The sequence below is a fragment of the Branchiostoma belcheri genome, unplaced genomic scaffold, assembly GCF_001625305.1.
Source record: "Branchiostoma belcheri isolate BF01 breed outbred unplaced genomic scaffold, Haploidv18h27 scaffold12, whole genome shotgun sequence".
Taxonomy (NCBI): domain Eukaryota; kingdom Metazoa; phylum Chordata; class Leptocardii; order Amphioxiformes; family Branchiostomatidae; genus Branchiostoma; species Branchiostoma belcheri.
The window spans coordinates 3838533-3855770 of record NW_017802602.1 but is presented as its reverse complement, the minus strand read 5'-3'; the positions used below and the strand labels follow the sequence as shown (position 1 = coordinate 3855770).

The window sequence follows — 17238 nt, the reverse complement described above, 5'->3', positions numbered from 1 at the left end:
CCACCCTATAAACAAGCAAAAGGCTAAAGTACGCTCGCACATAAATGATATCCAACCTGAACAGGGCCAAAAGCCCGCCAAAAATTATCTACTAGACCATAAACTATGACTCAGTGTATCGTGAAAAAATTAAGTTACTTTACTTCCGGGTTCAGCCCTCAGTCTTTCGGGGTCCGTAAAAACTCACGTTGAAAGCCCAGAGGAGTTAAAATAGGTTCTTTGAGACCTACAGATTCTTATACTTACCGTTCAGATGGATATTTGGTCCTCTGGGCGAGCCAGCGCCCGTTTGAATACGTGGAGCTCCGGCGAAACTAAAAACTACTGCAACAGTTCCTCTTCTTGTGCAATCTCACCGAGAGGCATGATGGGATAGGATAGAAACTTCTCGACCTCCAAACAGATGTTGGGTGGAAGAAGGTGACGTTTTTTTCACCTCCAGGCTTCTCTGGCAAAGTGTGCTGTCAGAAAATAAATACCCAACAGTCAGTAAATGTTACCGAGTTCCAATAAACCGTGGTATTATATACATTCGACTTGGAAATACTTGACAAACAGACACAAATTTACTAAAAAACGTCATGGATCCTGAGACAAGTTGAAAGGTCACATAAGGTCAAAGTGCAAGCACGTTTCAGTCAGGGTTGGACGTTCTGTCCTTGTTCGTACGCCGTAGTTCATAAAGCCTTTATTTCGCACTTTCCCTATGATATTCCGTTGTCTTCGGTACGTTGGTTCGGTCGTGCACAAACCTGCGTGTTCAGCCGGGTTTGTACGATGTTTATTTGTGGGAGGAGGGCGGTGGAAACAGTGTCCAAGCCACCGGCCTATCTGTCCTCTCAGTACGGTAACTCTGTTTCCCCCTCAACCCACCAAACAGCTTACCACAACCTTCCAAACCTTTTCAACTGCTGCAAGAGAAAGGACGTTTAGTTTACAAGACGAGGGAACGTGGAGATACTTGAAGAGACTTGTCACAGAGGGACAAAATGTGCTAGAAAAACTTCAGACAGGACAGGAGTCCGAAACGGAACACAGGAGACTGGCACATAGATGGGAGGAACTCAGACCAGTCGTGGAGAAGGTACAACAAGTGGAGAAGACACTGGGAGAGTTGGAAGATGTTGGGAAACTGTTAGAAGGTTTGGAGGATGGAGAGAAAGAAATGAGAGAACTGGCTTTGCAGGAGAAGGAGGAGTATGAAAATGACATGGAACAGTTGGAGGATGAGGTAAGATCACTGGATTACAATAGATTCATTTATATTTGCGGTGACGTAAGATTTTTGCTGTATTTCAGTTTGTGGTTGAAACAACGTGTTATAACGTTACATTACAAGTTAGTATTATACTAGTACAATGCATACTTCTTAAAATAAAACCGCCACAAAATTTCAAGATCTACAGTATATTCAGTATGAAATTTGGCTATACAAGCATGTTGTCAGAATGTACTGTGCTTTAGCGAAATCTGAATTTTTCTTGGTTTTGTTTGATGTTTGGTCAACATAGCATCAGAATTTTGCCTGTTGCGACATGTTTTCCAACACATAACATTTGAAAACTATATACAGGATGTCACGCAAATGTTCCTCTGAAGTGCTTTAGACAATACATAATACATGCCCAGTGCAGGTACAGGAAGTTCTGCCAAAGTGCTAGCTAGCTATCCAACATGTTGAGTAAGACATTTATCAATTAATATATGGTGTTTATTTTTGCATTCACACATTCCTCAGATCCTGACGTTGCTGGTTCCCGCGGACGAAGCCGATGAAAACGACATCATCCTGGAGGTGGTGGCAGGGGTCGGAGGTCAGGAGGCCATGTTGTTTACGTCGGACGTGTTTGAGATGTACTGTCAGTACGCGGCGTACAAGAACTGGCACATGCAGGTTCTCACATCCGACCCCTCTACACTAGGTGAGACAAATTCACTGGAGTCATCGGCAATAGATCAGTTTACAGATCACAAAATTATGGCATAATCTTGAAGTGCACTGTGATCAGTTCATCTATATTGTACACAATGAACAGGGCTTGTCTCTGGAGAGAGTAGGTTGACAGCACATGGATGGGGAGAGATTGACAGGCAGAATGACAGGAGGTGAAAAAGTCAGACACACTGAAAATGGAAGGTCCCAGAACCTGGTAGGAACCTAGGTAGCAGAGGATTGCATGAGTGACCCTCCAACCCTGCAAAGTTTCTGTCCTAGCTCCAGTTAAGATATGCTCTACAAGTTCATTCTCCTCGGTTGTTTCATTGATTATTCATGAAAACATAAGAATCTTAGATTTTTTTGTTTGACAAGATCTGTTCTCCTCCTCAGGTGGTCTGAGACATGCCACTGCCAGTATCAAGGGTCACAATGCCTACAAACCGCTGAAACTGTAGGCAGGGGTACATCGTGTGCAGAGGGTGCCCAAAATAATTCCTGTAAGTCTCGTTTAACAAGATCTGTTCTTTTCTTTAGGTGGTCTGAGACATGCCACTGCCAGCATTAAGGGTCACAATGCCTACAAACTGCTGAAGCTGGAGGCAGGGGTACACCGTGTACAGAGGGTGCCCAGGACAGAGAAGTCAGGCAGGGTCCACACCAGCACCATGACTGTCGCAGTCTTACCTCAGCCTAAGGAGGTCAGGATGGTATCACACTGTAGTTCTGATGGTATCACACAGAAGTTTTGATGGATGTGGTTGTAGTACACGTGTCACATAAATACTGTACTAGCCTGGTTACCAAACCTATTATAGCTCCCGAGTCCTACATCTTCTCCGCAAATAGTGGAGAGGATGTAGGAGCTATAATAAGTTTGGTAACCAGGCTAATACTGTACTACAGGTAGTCAACTTTAGAATATTCCTCAAAGAGTGACAATTTGAGAAGGTAAGAATCACATAACTCCAAATTTTCTACATCCACTGTACCTCTTGTCAACAAACATTTTTTCACTACTGCCAAGTAGACATTGGTCAATTTTCTAGTTCATTTTATCCAAATCTTACTTGATGTGGAGTCAGTCTTTCTTTCCCCCAGCTGCAATTTAGGGGAAGTTCACTTGGTGGCGTTTGTGTACAGCCTAACCTGTGTAGCCTGGTTTCCAAAAATATTGTAGCTCCAGAGTTCTAGATCCTCTGTGTAATTTAAACCCTATTTGCAGAGAGAATATAGGACTCGGGAGCTATAATTGGTTTGGTAACCATGCTATGACTCATGTGTAACATAACAAATAAGGGAAGTTATATTGGGAATTGCATGCCCAAAACATGGCTATTCATGGTGGTACACTAAATAATTCACATACCTGATACCTGATATTATTGTTTCATAAAGCATAGCTGTCCTGGGATCTGACTTTTGATGTATAACCTGTCATATACAACATTGTTTTCCAGATTGACAACACCTGGGCTAAAAGTGAATTTAGAATTGAGACTAAGAAAGCCAGCGGTGCAGGTGGACAACACGTCAACAAGACAGAAAGTGCTGTGAGGATCGTACACATCCCTACAGGTTAGTAACAGTGGATGAGTAAGCTATCACACCTGTTCTCTGTACCAGATTTAGATCTAGATCATTACATTTACTGTAGGTGCTGGATCACATTATGCATGCATACATTAGATGCTAGATCATATTGTGACTTGCTGTATTCTACATCAGAACAGTTACAGTAGTTACAAAAATGTAAATACATGTAATGTACTGTAAGTGTGAAGATTTCTCATGGTCCTTTTATTTTTTATTTTGCAGTGGTTTCTGTCTTTTATTTTTGAAACGTTAGTTTGTATCACAAACTAATTCTAGCCTCGAAGTAAAAGTTGCTCAAGTACCTGGATGTCTAAGCTTCATTGACGTATCCTAAACTCTTTTTTTTTCAGGAATCGCTGTTGAGTGCCAACAGGAGCGTTCCCAGATCCGTAACCGTGCCATCGCCATGCAGACCCTCCAGGCCAGACTGTACCAGATCAAACTGGACCAGCAGCGATCACAGCAGCAGCTGGCGCGACAACAGCAGATGGGGACGGCAGGACGGTCAGAAAAAATCCGGACATACAATTTCACCCAGGACAGAGTGACTGACCACAGGGCGGCAGGGGTTAACATGTTTAACCTACAGGACTTTCTGACTGGTGGAGACAAACTGGACGAAATGATCCACACAGTACAGCAACATCTGCATAGAGAGGAAGTTCTGCTTATTGTGGAGCAGGATAGTAAACAACAACACAAGTCGTAATAGTGAAGAATTTGGTGTACAAATTTTTGTGTCAAATCAGTGACGAATTTTAGAGATAAATGCCGGGACACAAACTTTTACTAATACTAAACAAGCAAAACAAGTACACAAGTCATAATAGTGAAGAACTTGTTGTAAAATCTTGCACTAGCAGGGTACAGCTTAGCCATGACACAATTCAGAATAAAGAATTAATGATTTTACATCTCTATGAAGTAGTTAGAGTTGCCGAGAATGTCTTGTTTTATTTATTGTTCTCACTGAATCTGTATATTTATTTCCTATACTCTCTTCCAACACATGACGGACATAGTTGGAAATACCATCCTCCACTGAGCATTATCAACTTAACATAAATCAATGCAGAAAGTTTCACTGCAATGAATTTTTATGTACGTGTACCTGTTGTGAAACTTTATGGATTGACAGAATGCAGGTATTGTTAATCTTGAAAAGTGCGTAGTGTGTGTTTTGTTTTTTCGGTGACCTCTCCACCACAAAATCATTTCCATTGGATCACCACTTTTCTAAGGATTAGCCCTTTGAATTCAGAATGCGTGTATATGGATTTGACAAATCTATTGAGGACCACTACCATTATCTGTAAGATCCGGTGTGTTCTTTGACACGCTTGAGGTGTGGCTCTCTTAAAACAATGGTGTTCATTTTCCAATCCTTGCTTACAAACAGTGGTTTACAAACAGTGACCCATGCAAAAACCGGAATGCAAACAAACCGTGGGGGTAAGATATCACAACTAAGGCCACATCGATTTAATTTTATGGATGACATCCGCGCGCGCATTGATTTTCGCCCGATCTCAAAAAAAAAAAATCACGTCTTCCGAGGCTCTGGACTGGCCTCAAGCCTGGGTAGTCCATGGTGGTGATAACTCTGGTGGACGGCACTCAGGCTACCGAAGCTCCAAGACTCAAGAACTCAGTACATACGTACATTGTCGATTCATAAATTCCAGAAAAATCCAGTATGTGTCGGCCTGTCGTATACGTCGAGCGCTATGCAATGCGCCAAATTCACAATACCAGCTTTGTATTCCTGTGGTTTAGTAGCATTTTTATTTTTGGCCGGATTTTTCTTTTTTTCGCCCGCACGCACTAGTTTGGGGGTCTTCAGAGGATGTCATCCATAAAATTAAGTCGGTGTGGCCTAAATACCATAAAATTTACCAAAGATTTTAAAACTAAAAAACTATCAAAATGCAAGATACAAATTTGCTGCGATTGTTATGTTCAAGACAGTTATATACAAACGTTAGCCATTTTTAATCTTAAGAAATAGAAAATCTTTGTGTTTTTGTACAGTTCTTTCATCGTGCACTGCCTGTTCTGTTTATGTTGGTGTGTGGGTCAGCGGTCACCCCCCAGATTGAGTTGCAAAACCAGCATAGAAGGTTTATCCTCTACAAGACAAGTGTCACTCAGAGAACAGAAGGGGCCTTGTTAGTACGTCTGGAAAGGTTGTTCCCCTTTGGTTTTGTGCTGACAGATATGAGGAAAGGAAAGATGAGTTGACACTGATGTATATTCAAGCACACTAGGTCTTGGCTTGTTTATTACTAGTATTACAAACAGTGACAACATGTATATGATTGTACATGTGTCAGTCAAGAAAGCTAAAACCTCAACTGGACACAACCGTATACTAGTATATGGATTCAAACTCTGGAATAACTTAAAATGATGATTGACAGTCCAAGGCTGCTACGATTCTCAACAAAGAAGTGCAACATTTTTATATAATCAAGTTACAAGCATCTTCTATACATATCTAAATTAAGGAACGCGATTTCACAAAACGTTACATTTTACCACCTTTACAAGACATATTATTCACCTTTACATGATATATATATTAGTAAAGGAGACTCCATGCCCTTTTGACAAGTTTGTACATTCCAATAGGATTATCAAAAACATGTTTGGTCCCACGCGTCGTACTTTTTACCTGAAAATCTACGGGGCTCGGTGACCTGCGAACATCCACTTCACAAATTCTTTAAGCATCCGTAAAAAGGCTCTTCCTTTTGCGAATTGAATAAGTGACGGAATAGAATCTTTACGCATGCTTTACGATCACTAAACTGAACTACTTTCCTGCTGTGTGACACTGACTTTATGGTTCGCTTACGCCACGATTTCGTCGTAGGCCGTCGCACGAGTTTGATGCTGTAGAATTTTCAAGCAGACTTTGACAGTTCTGACCAACCGCCGACAAGCTATTAAAGGAATCTTCACTGCGGCAGATCCTAGGGTGACAAAAGATAGCATAAAAAAGGACAGGCTATATCCATTCGCTAGAGACGCCTTGGGTGGCGTATGGATCTGCTTGGAGATTAAAGGATCTAACGTTAATTCTATAATAGACAGTCTTATCCGTAAAAAGACGGCCGAAACTTGCGCGATAAATGTACGACTATATCTAGAAAAATTCCTTTAGTTTTGACACGATCGTACGACGTTCGCACGACATATGCGACCGGGTTCATGTCGCACGATTTGTAATTGGACAGTCGTGGGCTTATACAGAATCCGACTGCTTCGCAAAAAGTCACGCAAAGATTTGTAACGGCCGATTCTGTCATGAAGCCTCGCTGAAAATTGATACCCCTGCGACCCACTGAACAAATGTGCGTCGAAAGCGCGCCTCTACTACATGCATTTATCTTCTACAAGGTCTGGAAGTAGAAAACAATGCTATCATCTGTCATCTCTGTACGTATTATTTGCAAACTTTTCAGGCTATTAGTACTTTTTGTTGTTTATCAAAGAACATGCTGATAACATCTCGAATCACACCCAATACGTTCGATTAACAAATATTTACACTCGAATTACCTGCTCAGGCTGCTGTTAAACTCGTCACACACAAGTGATTAACAGATCCAGAGTAAACTGAGCCGTATTGGCTTTCATCATCTCCTTTCGTCGAGAGGGCTACGCAGGTCATTTCGAAAGTCTACGTCAAATAATTGGCCAGATTTATTTAAAATTCGATGAATACTAGTAATCTACTAGAGGAGTTAGCCAGCCAAGATCCGATGAGAGAACCCGCGCATAAGTTTACGTAGACTATTGAATTACTAAATAGTCCTGTCAAAATACTGGTAATATATCGCCTTTTGCGGCACAAAAAAAAAAAACTTCAAATGATCGTGGTAATTAACAAAGTTCTTTGTACATTTGCACGCTGGCTATACATAGGGTATGACATAGGAGAATATTTGCCAGGGGAGTTTGGCCGCCTTGGGGTTTGACTGGCCCAGTTAGGGCGAAATTTTCGATTAAATATTTAAATAAACTACAGGTGGAAGTTGGTAATAGGTCTTAAGCTTGTGGTCATAGGTTTGATGTGGGTTTGAATCCCACCCATGTGTTGTACTCTTGGGAAAGGTACTATTAGAGTTCATTCTCAGTCTGGATCATCGAAGGTGAGCAGCTGCGGATTCCTCCTGACTCCCTCCACGAACTCCTTCATCTGCACGTGGCCGTCGTTGTTGTCGTCCAGGACAGACAGCAGCCTGTCTACCAGCTTCTCCAGGTGAGAGATGGAACCCGGCCCGCTGGAGTCCGAACCGCCAGGCTCGAGCTCGCTGTGTCTCCTCCTGGGGTGCTGCAGTTCGTACATCAACTGCAAGGGGGAGGTTTAGCAGATTATTATGGTAGGAAAGTTTAAAGAAAAATATTCAGCCTTTGTCAGTACGAATGACCCATTTCCACCAGCTTCTCCAGGTGAGAGATGGAGCCCGGCCCGCTGGAGTCCGAACCGCCGGGTTCACTGTGTCTCCTCCTGGGGTGCTGCAGTTCGTACATCAACTGCAAGGGGGAAGATTTGGCAGATTATTTTTATGGTAGAAGAGTTTTAAAAAATTCAGCCTTTGTCAGTACGAATGACCCATTTCCACCAGTTTCTCCAGGTGAGAGATGGATCCCGGCCCGCTGGAGTCCGAACCGCCAGGCTCACTGTGTCTCCTCCTGGGGTGCTGCAGTTCGTACATCAACTGCAAGGGGGAAGATTTAGCAGATTATTATTGTAGGAAAGTTTAAAAAGATATTAAGCCTTTGTCAGTATGAATTTCCCATTTCCACCAGTTTCTCCAGGTGAGAGATGGAGCCCGGCCCGCTGGAGTCCGAACCGCCAGGCTCACTGTGTCTCCTCCTGGGGTGCTGCAGTTCGTACATCAACTGCAAGGGGGAATAATAATAAATGGTTTATTTAGCCTTCGTCAGTATGAATGACGAGGCTCCTGTGTCTCCTCCTCGGGTGCTGCAGTTCGTACATCAGCTGCAAGGGGGAATATGTGGTGCATATGGGTTTATATATAAAGATTTAGCAGATTATCATGGTCGGGATGTTAAAAAAAGACTTGTTTAGCCTAGTCAGTATGAATGACCATTGTCGTACTATTCTGCTGTATAGAATGCATCTAAGAGTATTAAAATAGCTCCTATAACCCCTTTCCCGGAGATGGCAACCACTGAGCAAACAAAAAATCGTATGTTGATTTGTAAGTTTTTGGTGTTGTTGTCTTTCAAATCATACTATACCGTATTCAATTTGCATACCAGAAGCCATTGATTATAAATCCAATTTTGGGCGCTCAATGGTCTGTATCCTCAACAACCTGTATCTAAGAACTTAAATCTTTACGTGCTTTTGACCTTTTGCATGTTCCCAGAGGAAAAAACTTGGAAGCTACAATGTCAGGAAGTCTGATGCAGAATGCAGCTAGTTTCATTCTGCGCGTTTTGATTTTCTCTGTGACTGCAGGCAAATCCCGCTGCTCGTTGGGGACTTTTTTGCTCCCAGGAGATTTTCAGACATATTCAGAGCATCCTTGTGTAGCAGATATTCATATGCTTATCGAGGGATAGCGTCACTTCAGTACCATCAAAAGGACGTATATGTGGTGCAAAGATTTATGTTCATTTGATAACACTGTTATTGTTGCAGATGATAAGAAAATGTTGTATTTTGGTGTCATAAGCACTTTAATCTGCTGTAGTATCTGAAGCTCGTGGCGTAATGGTTGTGATAGGATGGGTAGGGGTGTTCGGATAGGTCGATGTGCAGTCTCACCACATTGTGTTCTGAGGTTATTTCTCCTCTGAAAAGCGCCTAATGTCTTCCATCAACGCTAGTCCCGACAGTCAGACCACCCAGATAGCATCTTCACGATCTGTATATCCGAGAGTTACTTTGGTACATCGCCAGCAAATTCGTAACAGGCTGTTCTGAGGTTTTCGGCTTCGGGCTTTCATGTTGCTGCGCATCTTTTTACGACCCTATTTTGTCTGCCTCTAGATTTTAAGTCCAAGACTTGTTTTTCTTATCCGTAATCTAAATGTCGTATTGATCAACTTGAAACTGCTGTTCTAGTTTCGTTCTATTTGGTCCGTAAATTATCTACCAAAGGTTACGCATTTCTGTAGGATCAAAACTGATCTTTCTTTTAGGTTAATCGGTATAGTGCAGGTTTTACACTGTCAAAGTGGGCAAACCTTGTTTTTGTGAACTTAAATTTTACTGAAGTAATAAACTGCAGGTGGCATGGTGGCCTTGGTTGATAAGATCTGATAACTAAAGGTTGTCTGTTTGACTCCCAAGCAGCCTATGCCGTGCTATATTGCACCGATTCACTTGAGAACAGATTGGACGATGTTATATATTTGAGGAGTTGTACAGACGAGGTAGGAACATGCAAATCGGGGACACCAATATGGCCGCCGCCTAGAAAAATGAGTGAAAACCCCTATATTATAAGTTTCCTAACTGTCCCGTCTATACGTAACAAGCTTAAGCATCCATGGGAATATTTCCACCAGGACATCTGCTTGGAGATAATGGTAGCACGTGAGTCTTGTCCGTAACATCTGCCGATTTACCCCCCTCCCCCCAAACGAAAACTTGCCGCGATAGATAAGATGGGAGCACATTTATAACAGCTATTAACCAACATTTACCTGTCAGAGCTGATTGGAACGCTCCTATTTCTCGTTTGGGAATCTGTGCGGCGTATCTAATCGGGGGATTTAAACATCGGGGTTTCTGCAGATGATTCCAAGATTTTCCCATGTGTTTACGTCATAACTTCCCGCACTTAAACCAACGTTTAGTTAGCGTATATATATCATCTGTTGTTGGCGATGTGATTGCCAACTCATAGTTCCAGTGCGGACCGCTACATGGAAAACATCTCTTAAGGCATCCGATATAAAGTTCATGGCGGTAAAACGAAAAAAAAATTGTGTAAAAAAGCTGTATTAGGAAATTTGCTAGAAATTGACATTTACTGTCATTTCTTAGCACATTTTGCTATCATTTTATACTTGAAGCGTTTGAAATAGCCCCCCCCCCCCAAAAAAAAGACAAGCTACTCGATGCGTCTCTTTATTTTTTGGGTACCACCCATAAATAGCTAGAACCAACTTACGATACAAAACAAGCAACCGTTTTCTGTCAGTGACATCACTTTTTTCTCCTCACGGATATCAGACTGCTCTGGGATAGGGTTGATTCTTCTTACTACATTAAAAGGCATCTACATCAGGTGAAAAATGGCTTCTTAGTTCATACAATATATCTTATATATTAGTTAATATATCTTATATATTAGTTTATAAAATACTGCACATGTAAAGTTAAAGGCATCTCATAAATTATAACATAACGATAACTCACGGAATTACTCTTAAAGTGATATTGATACAAAAGGTGTCATCCCGATCATTCTATAGGTGTTTATTTACTACAGTGCTTCCCTTGAGGTCGAAATGTAAACAAAGCAGGTACATTTTGTTTCAAAATATATAGATAAATATTTAAAAGTACAGAAGTAGAAAAATATGCAAAAGGTACCACATATTAAAATCAAAACGAGTTGCAAATCAAACGTGTTTTTTTTGCGCGGATCCGGAGCTATACCTGGAATTACGTCTATTGAAACATGATCTATGTTAGCGAGTAAGCATATATATTATGGTATTTCACTGATATGCTAAAATTAAGTACACAAAGCAAACGTGCCCGTTAAACTTTTTTTCCGGTTTGTCTTTCTACCTTTTTTCAGCTAAACATAAGATTACACCCCTAGCCTTTTAACTTCGTCATTACGCGTACGTCACTTCACTGAGAAGGGTGGTTTTTCAAATGGACCTTTGTGGAGATATATACTGGGAACAAATATTCTTACAGCTTCTAAAAATACAAATTCATATAAAGTCTATTTCACAACTATTTTGCAACTTGTCACATCTTGTCAACGGACCATTTCGGCATGAGAAATTGTCTCTTAGAGGGGGGTAGTGACAAATGACATTACAGCTATCATGCGCTTGTACAAATCCCCTCTGTAGCCACCTCGTCTCTCACCGAGCTTATCTATAAGCCAACTTTAAGATAAAAACGTCTCGTGTCTTTAATATGAAGAATAGCCAGACAAAGCTTTATCTATCATGAATGGGGGGACGAAGTTTACCTTCAGGACGTTTAGGAGTTCTGGCCGGCTGAGGACGCCGTTGTTGTCGATGTCGTACATACTGAAGGCCCACCGCAGCCTCTGCGCAGTGGTCCCGCGGAGCAGCGCGCTCATGCCCCGCAAGAACTCCGGAAAATCCACCTGTCCGTTCCCGTCCTGGTCAAACGTGCGGAAGATTTGCCTCGCCAGGGAAACCTTCTCCTGGTCGTCCACAGACTCGAAGAAAGCGCAGTAGAACGTCACGAACTTGTCTTCAGACAGCAGGCCGTCCGGACAGTCTTTGAGAAACAAACTCTGCCACTGACGGACCTCTTTTTCGTTGAAATTTGTCTTTCGTGCCAGCTGGGCGATCATCCTTCGAGATTGTTTTCGTCCCCTGTTGTTTGACCGTCCTTTCCCGCCACGGCAGACTAGACAAGATAAAGCCTTGCCCATCCCTCCGTCCTTTCCAAACGGTAAACCGCGCCCGCAGCTAGTTCAAGTCCTCTTCCCTCTAAGCCTTACTGACTATACGTAGAAAACTGCTCTTGTAACTAAACATGGTACCTACACGCGGGGCGGTCCAAAAAGGTTATAAGAAAACGGGGGAGGCCGATTTGACAAGATAACCTCGCATCTATCTTTAGGCGCACATCTAGATCTCCTCAGTTTAATCATGGAGTTAGTACTCTCCTTATGTAAGGCTAGCCTGGGTGCCATCCTTTTTGTAGACCGGCGCAAGCGTCTGATACTCGCTCTCTTAATAAATTTTTCGGGCCTAGTACTAGTATAAGGAGCCCCGTACGTAGAATATTGGATGGCACCGAGGCTAGTGTAAGGTCACATTGACCTGATTTTATGAATGACATCCTAGCGCCCATCAATTTTCGCTTCGCAAAAAAAAGAAGAAAATTATGCCCTGTCACACGAACTTCAGGTAAAGTTAGTTTGCCACACCAGTTTCTGAAACTAGAAAAGTTATATCACATAGAAGACTATAGAGCTTTGATTTTGTTATGCAATTTTGTACGTGTTCTGTCACTTTTACAACCTTCGTGATCGATCAAGCCTAGGTTTCAAAAGGCAGGCAACTTTTTTTCTCTTTGTCCATCTTTTTCTTCGCACGCTTGCATCAGTTTTGGGATGTCCACAAGATGTGATCAATAGATAGAATAAACACATTGCGGCCAAGACCACATGATCCCTAAGCAACATTGTGTTTATATAAGAAAAAGCTTCTTCCAGCACATTCGTCGAAATGCCTACGTACGTACACACGCATCCTTTCATGTAAAATTAAACCCTACGGGTAGGGAGACGACTATATCCTCGGCTGTGTTATATCAAAGAGGTTATACACAACTACTAAGGCGACGTTGTGCGTATCAAACTCTCATATCGCCATCTCCGGGAGCTGATATTGTTTGGGGTGTGTTTGTCTGTTGTCTCTCTCTCTCTCTCTCTCTCTCTCTCTGTGTGTGTGTGTGTGTGTGTGTGTGTGTGTCTCTGTCTCTCTCCCCCTGTCTCTCTCTCTCTCTCTGTCTGTCAGTCTGTTTGTCTGTCTGTCTGTCTGTCTGTCTCTCTCTCTCTCTCTCTCCGGTCTACGTATCCAGTAAGGGGTCCATTCTCCACCGGACACTCTCTGGCCGGCCAAGTTCTCTGGCCAACGATATCCCCCTTTTTAGGACGATCTCTATATGGTCCTATATCTATTCAGCCTGCAAAGGAGACTGGTGAAGACTACCATTCTCCCGCATGTGACATCTCACAGTAACATGTACCATCCAAATCCCGTTAACGGTCAGATGTGGTAGGAGATACATGACAATGATAGTACATCACCTGTTTTACGCAATCAATATGTTATCTGTCTTTCTGGCCAATTTCTACTCTTTACAGCCACCTTCCGAAGCCCGGTGGTAGAGGCTACCGTTCTCCCGCATATGACATCTCACAGTAACATGTACCTTCCAAAGCCAGTTAACGGTCAGATGTGCCAGAAGATACATGGCAATGATTGTGGATCGCCTGTTGTATGGACTCATTTTTATCTGGCTAATTTCTACTCTTTCCAACCGCCTCCCGAAGCCTGGTAGAGGCTACCATTCTCCCGCATGTGACATCTCACAGTAACATGTACCATCCAAATCCCGTTAACGGTCAGATGTGGCAGTAGATACATGACAATGATAGTACATCACCTGTTCTACGTACTCAATGTTATCTGTCTTTCTGGCCAATTTCTACTCTTTCCAGCCTCCTCCCGAAGCCTGGTAGAGGCTAGACCTTACTCCCGCATGTGACATCTCGCAGAAACATGTACCTTCCAAAGCCTGTTAACGGTCAGATGTGACAGGGATACATGACAATGATAGTGCATCACCTGTTGTACGGACTCAATGTTATCTGTCTTTCTGGCCAATTTCTACTCTTTCCAGCCGCCTCCCGAAGCCTGGTAGAGGCTACCGTTCTCCCGCATGTGACATCTAACAGTATCTTGTACCATCCAAATCCCGTTAACGGTCAGATGCGACAGGAGATACATGACAATGATAGTACATCACCTAGCCTGTTGTACGGACTCAATTTTATTAATGTTATCTGTCTTTCTGGCCAAGTTCTCTTTCCAACCGCCTCCCGACGCCTGGTAGAGGCTACCGTTCTCCTGCATGTGACATGTACCATCCAAAGCCCGTTAACGGTCAGATGTGCCAGTAGATACATGACAATAACAGTACATCACCTGTTGTACGTACTTACTACACGATAAGGACACGGCGTTAATTTCCCCTGTCTGTATTTCATGGGGACCAGTGGTGTAGCGAACAGGGGGGTCTGTATGGAGGGAACCTGGCATAGCTTAACGGTAAATTTAAGAAGGTTAGCAACGTTTTTCGATGAATTGATGAAGAGTGGCAATGCTGTAATTCCGTTTTTTCTTTCTTTATTTTCACGGTTCTTTTACATTCACGGTTTTTGCGGTCACTTCTGTACCGCGAATTTATCATTACCGCCAACAAGAAATTCGCCAACTTTCTTTTACTCACTGTGAACTTATATAGTAGTTCCGTGAAACCTCCATTTTTCACAGACCGAGAAATTTTGCTACATGAACATAACTAGTCTAAGTTGGTTAACGATGAACAATGTAGTATACGTTAGGTCTTTGCTACCAGACTCTTATATATGTATTTATATATCACTGTAATTGTACCTAAGGCTACTTCATCGCCATGACCTGTACTTAGCATCTAAGAGCATAAGCCTACAATAAATGTCTTCCATTCATCTATTCATTCTTGATGAGTTAAAATATATTTCGCTACAGGAAAACGCATGCAGACCCTCCCCAACAGTGTACGGGAACTACCGTGTTCTATCACGACAAACCACGGGGCAAATGAGAGATAGTTATCACCCGTCCAGTCAAACACTTAACACTGTATCTTTTGTCCACGTCGATCAATTAAGCGCACATTTGTCCTCTCCCGTCTGCAGGGATGACCTCCAAATCCCTCCTCGGCGATTCTGGTGACATCCTCGTCAATAAAACGTGTAATGTTTGTTGTAGCCTCGAAATCAGCTTTTCGAGAATTTCCCTTTCTTTTCTTTTCTGTTACAGTTACAGTTTTGACGGAAATGTTGGTGGCTATCATAACACGGCTATTATCGAAAAAATATACATAATCATAAAACAATCTATCAGGACAAAAGCCCGCCAGAATGCCTATTGTAGAGGCTAATTTTGCTAGCCTGGTATCCGGGCCTCTTATAGCTGCCAAGTCTCTTTCGCTATTTGTAGAGAGGATGAAATAGACTAAAATAGGTTTGGATACAGTTTAGATGTCGTAAACCGTCTATTCGCTTACCCGCCTATTCGCTTATCTTATGTACAGCTACCACCGCAAAATTGATTCTCAATGTTCTGCACCGTTTCTTTTGTCATAGGAAAATACTTTCAATTCTAGAATCTACATCATTGCCCCTGAGAGCTTGCAAACTACTAGTACTAGCATTCAATGCCAATATCTAACAATATTCATGTTACAAATTTCATGTTACAAAAATATTTTAATGAATAAACTTGTCATTGTCATGTTTCACCACAAAGGCATTGTATGAAAACCGTCCGTTGCCTTCGAAACAGTCCCCTGGTCTATTAGCCTCTCTCTAGCGCCCCACAAGGCCCAACCAAGAAGCCTGCTTTGCAGGCTACGTTGCCCTTCTGTAATGACGTAACCGACTTCCAAGGTCACCTTTTACCGGAAAAAATTGCGCAGCGCCAATCAGCGATTACACGGTCACGTGACCAGGCAAATCATATCAGGCTTTTTATAGGCATTTTGGCAAACAAATTATATAAACGTAAATGTTATATGGAATTCGTTGTGGCAAAAATATAATATCATATCTGATAGGACACATCACAACAATACTAGTATTCAACTAATTTATGTGGGAAACCGACATTCAGCTATATTATAACATATGGCTGACTTTTAAATAACAATGATACAAAATTAACCATATTGATTTGTGTGTGTGGCAACTATAATGTTACCGTCGCATTTTTTTTCGATAGCGGAAAATATTCAATGCAAATTTTAATCCAAAATCACAATTCACGTAGGTAAAAATGTTTTCAGTAAACGTCACAATGTTAAATGAAGTATTTTGTTTTTTTCCCCGTTCATTGCACATCGTGAAAAGGGTTGTGCCAAGGACAGACTTTCGGTTGGAGCAAATTAATCCTAATTTCAAGACTGACAGGATGTTCTTTGTTGTTGTATCATTGCCTAAGGCAGAGTTTTCTGCCGCACCCTTGCGATACCGCTAAAGTTCGCTGTGGGGCGCTCGTTGCTAGCTCAGAAGTGCCCGGATGAGGCAGGTGAAGGCACACAAACAGCCCAGCCACAGAGACAAAAGCAAAAACACATTTCCTCATCTTATCTATGCGGCACGTCCTTTAAAAAAAAACGCTGCTCCTGGGAAGACGGTTTGGGCCTGCACACCACACGCGCGAGGAGTTTCTTGGAAAGATTCGCACCGATCGATCAGTTTGACAGGTTTGATTGAGCGAATTGATCGTCATTTTTTTTTCTCTCTCCAAGACTGGGACGGACTGACTGGAAGTGCGGATCTCAAATCATTCTGCCCCACAAATGGCGAGCGTGCAGCTCAATCACGAAGCATGGGACTCCCTCGGCTCTGTGCCCGCCGAGAAACAGGACTGTCTGACGCTTAGATACGCCGAGAGAAAGACAGACGATGGCGTGGTGCTGGTAAACGGCGACCAGGCAGCGGAGGAAGGGCCGGCAGGCGAGACGGCGGCGGTGGCCACCAGCTCTACTGTCACTCCCAGCGGCGAGGACAACCTGGTATGTCAGATATGCGGGGCAAAATCTCTCCGGCATTCCTATCAAATATACAACCCACAGGGCGATAATAACATCCAAATTCGTCCGAGATCGATAAAATTGTGTTAGGAACGTATATGTGAGGATACTGAACCCAGAAACTTGT

General features: G+C 42.5%; 3 protein-coding genes across 6 annotated transcripts in view; 2 read left to right on the top strand and 1 right to left on the bottom strand.

The window, feature by feature from the left end:
- The first annotated feature begins 680 nt into the window (after positions 1–680).
- On the top strand, positions 681–4432 carry LOC109462810 (peptide chain release factor 1-like, mitochondrial). The gene is made up of 5 exons (XM_019759425.1): positions 681–1231; positions 1739–1922; positions 2474–2637; positions 3397–3514; positions 3883–4432. Exons 1-5 carry the CDS (start codon positions 707–709, stop codon positions 4239–4241), a joined length of 1350 nt encoding a protein of 449 aa, XP_019614984.1. The 5' UTR covers positions 681–706; the 3' UTR covers positions 4242–4432.
- A 3188-nt stretch (positions 4433–7620) lies between these two features.
- Positions 7621–12099, bottom strand: LOC109462836 (frequenin-1-like). The gene is made up of 2 exons (XM_019759469.1): positions 11737–12099; positions 7621–7889 (listed from the first exon to the last, which is right to left on the bottom strand). Exons 1-2 carry the CDS (start codon positions 12088–12090, stop codon positions 7671–7673), a joined length of 573 nt encoding a protein of 190 aa, XP_019615028.1. The 5' UTR covers positions 12091–12099; the 3' UTR covers positions 7621–7670.
- A 4485-nt stretch (positions 12100–16584) lies between these two features.
- Positions 16585–17238, top strand: part of LOC109462815 (RNA binding protein fox-1 homolog 3-like) — a 48791-nt gene continuing 48137 nt past the window's right edge. For 2 of the 4 annotated variants that reach the window (XM_019759435.1, XM_019759434.1), the window contains exon 1: positions 16586–17093. In XM_019759435.1, coding sequence (XP_019614994.1) covers positions 16878–17093 — 216 coding nt within the window. In that variant the 5' untranslated portion in view covers positions 16586–16877. Of the gene's footprint in view, positions 17094–17238 lie in introns of all 4 variants that reach the window. The other 2 variants (XM_019759437.1, XM_019759436.1) reach the window with 2 other exon arrangements.

Excerpts from the sequence above, each read along its gene's own strand:
- LOC109462836 (XM_019759469.1), bottom strand. The coding sequence starts at position 12,090 with ATGATCGCCCAGCTGGCACGAAAGACAAATTTCAACGAAAAAGAGGTC. Across the intron at positions 7,890-11,736 it reads AACTCCTAAACGTCCTGAAG|TTGATGTACGAACTGCAGCA; the intron begins GTAAACTTCGTC and ends TCCCCCTTGCAG.
- LOC109462810 (XM_019759425.1), top strand. The coding sequence starts at position 707 with ATGATATTCCGTTGTCTTCGGTACGTTGGTTCGGTCGTGCACAAACCT. Across the intron at positions 1,232-1,738 it reads TGGAACAGTTGGAGGATGAG|ATCCTGACGTTGCTGGTTCC; the intron begins GTAAGATCACTG and ends CACATTCCTCAG. Across the intron at positions 1,923-2,473 it reads ATCCGACCCCTCTACACTAG|GTGGTCTGAGACATGCCACT; the intron begins GTGAGACAAATT and ends TCTTTTCTTTAG.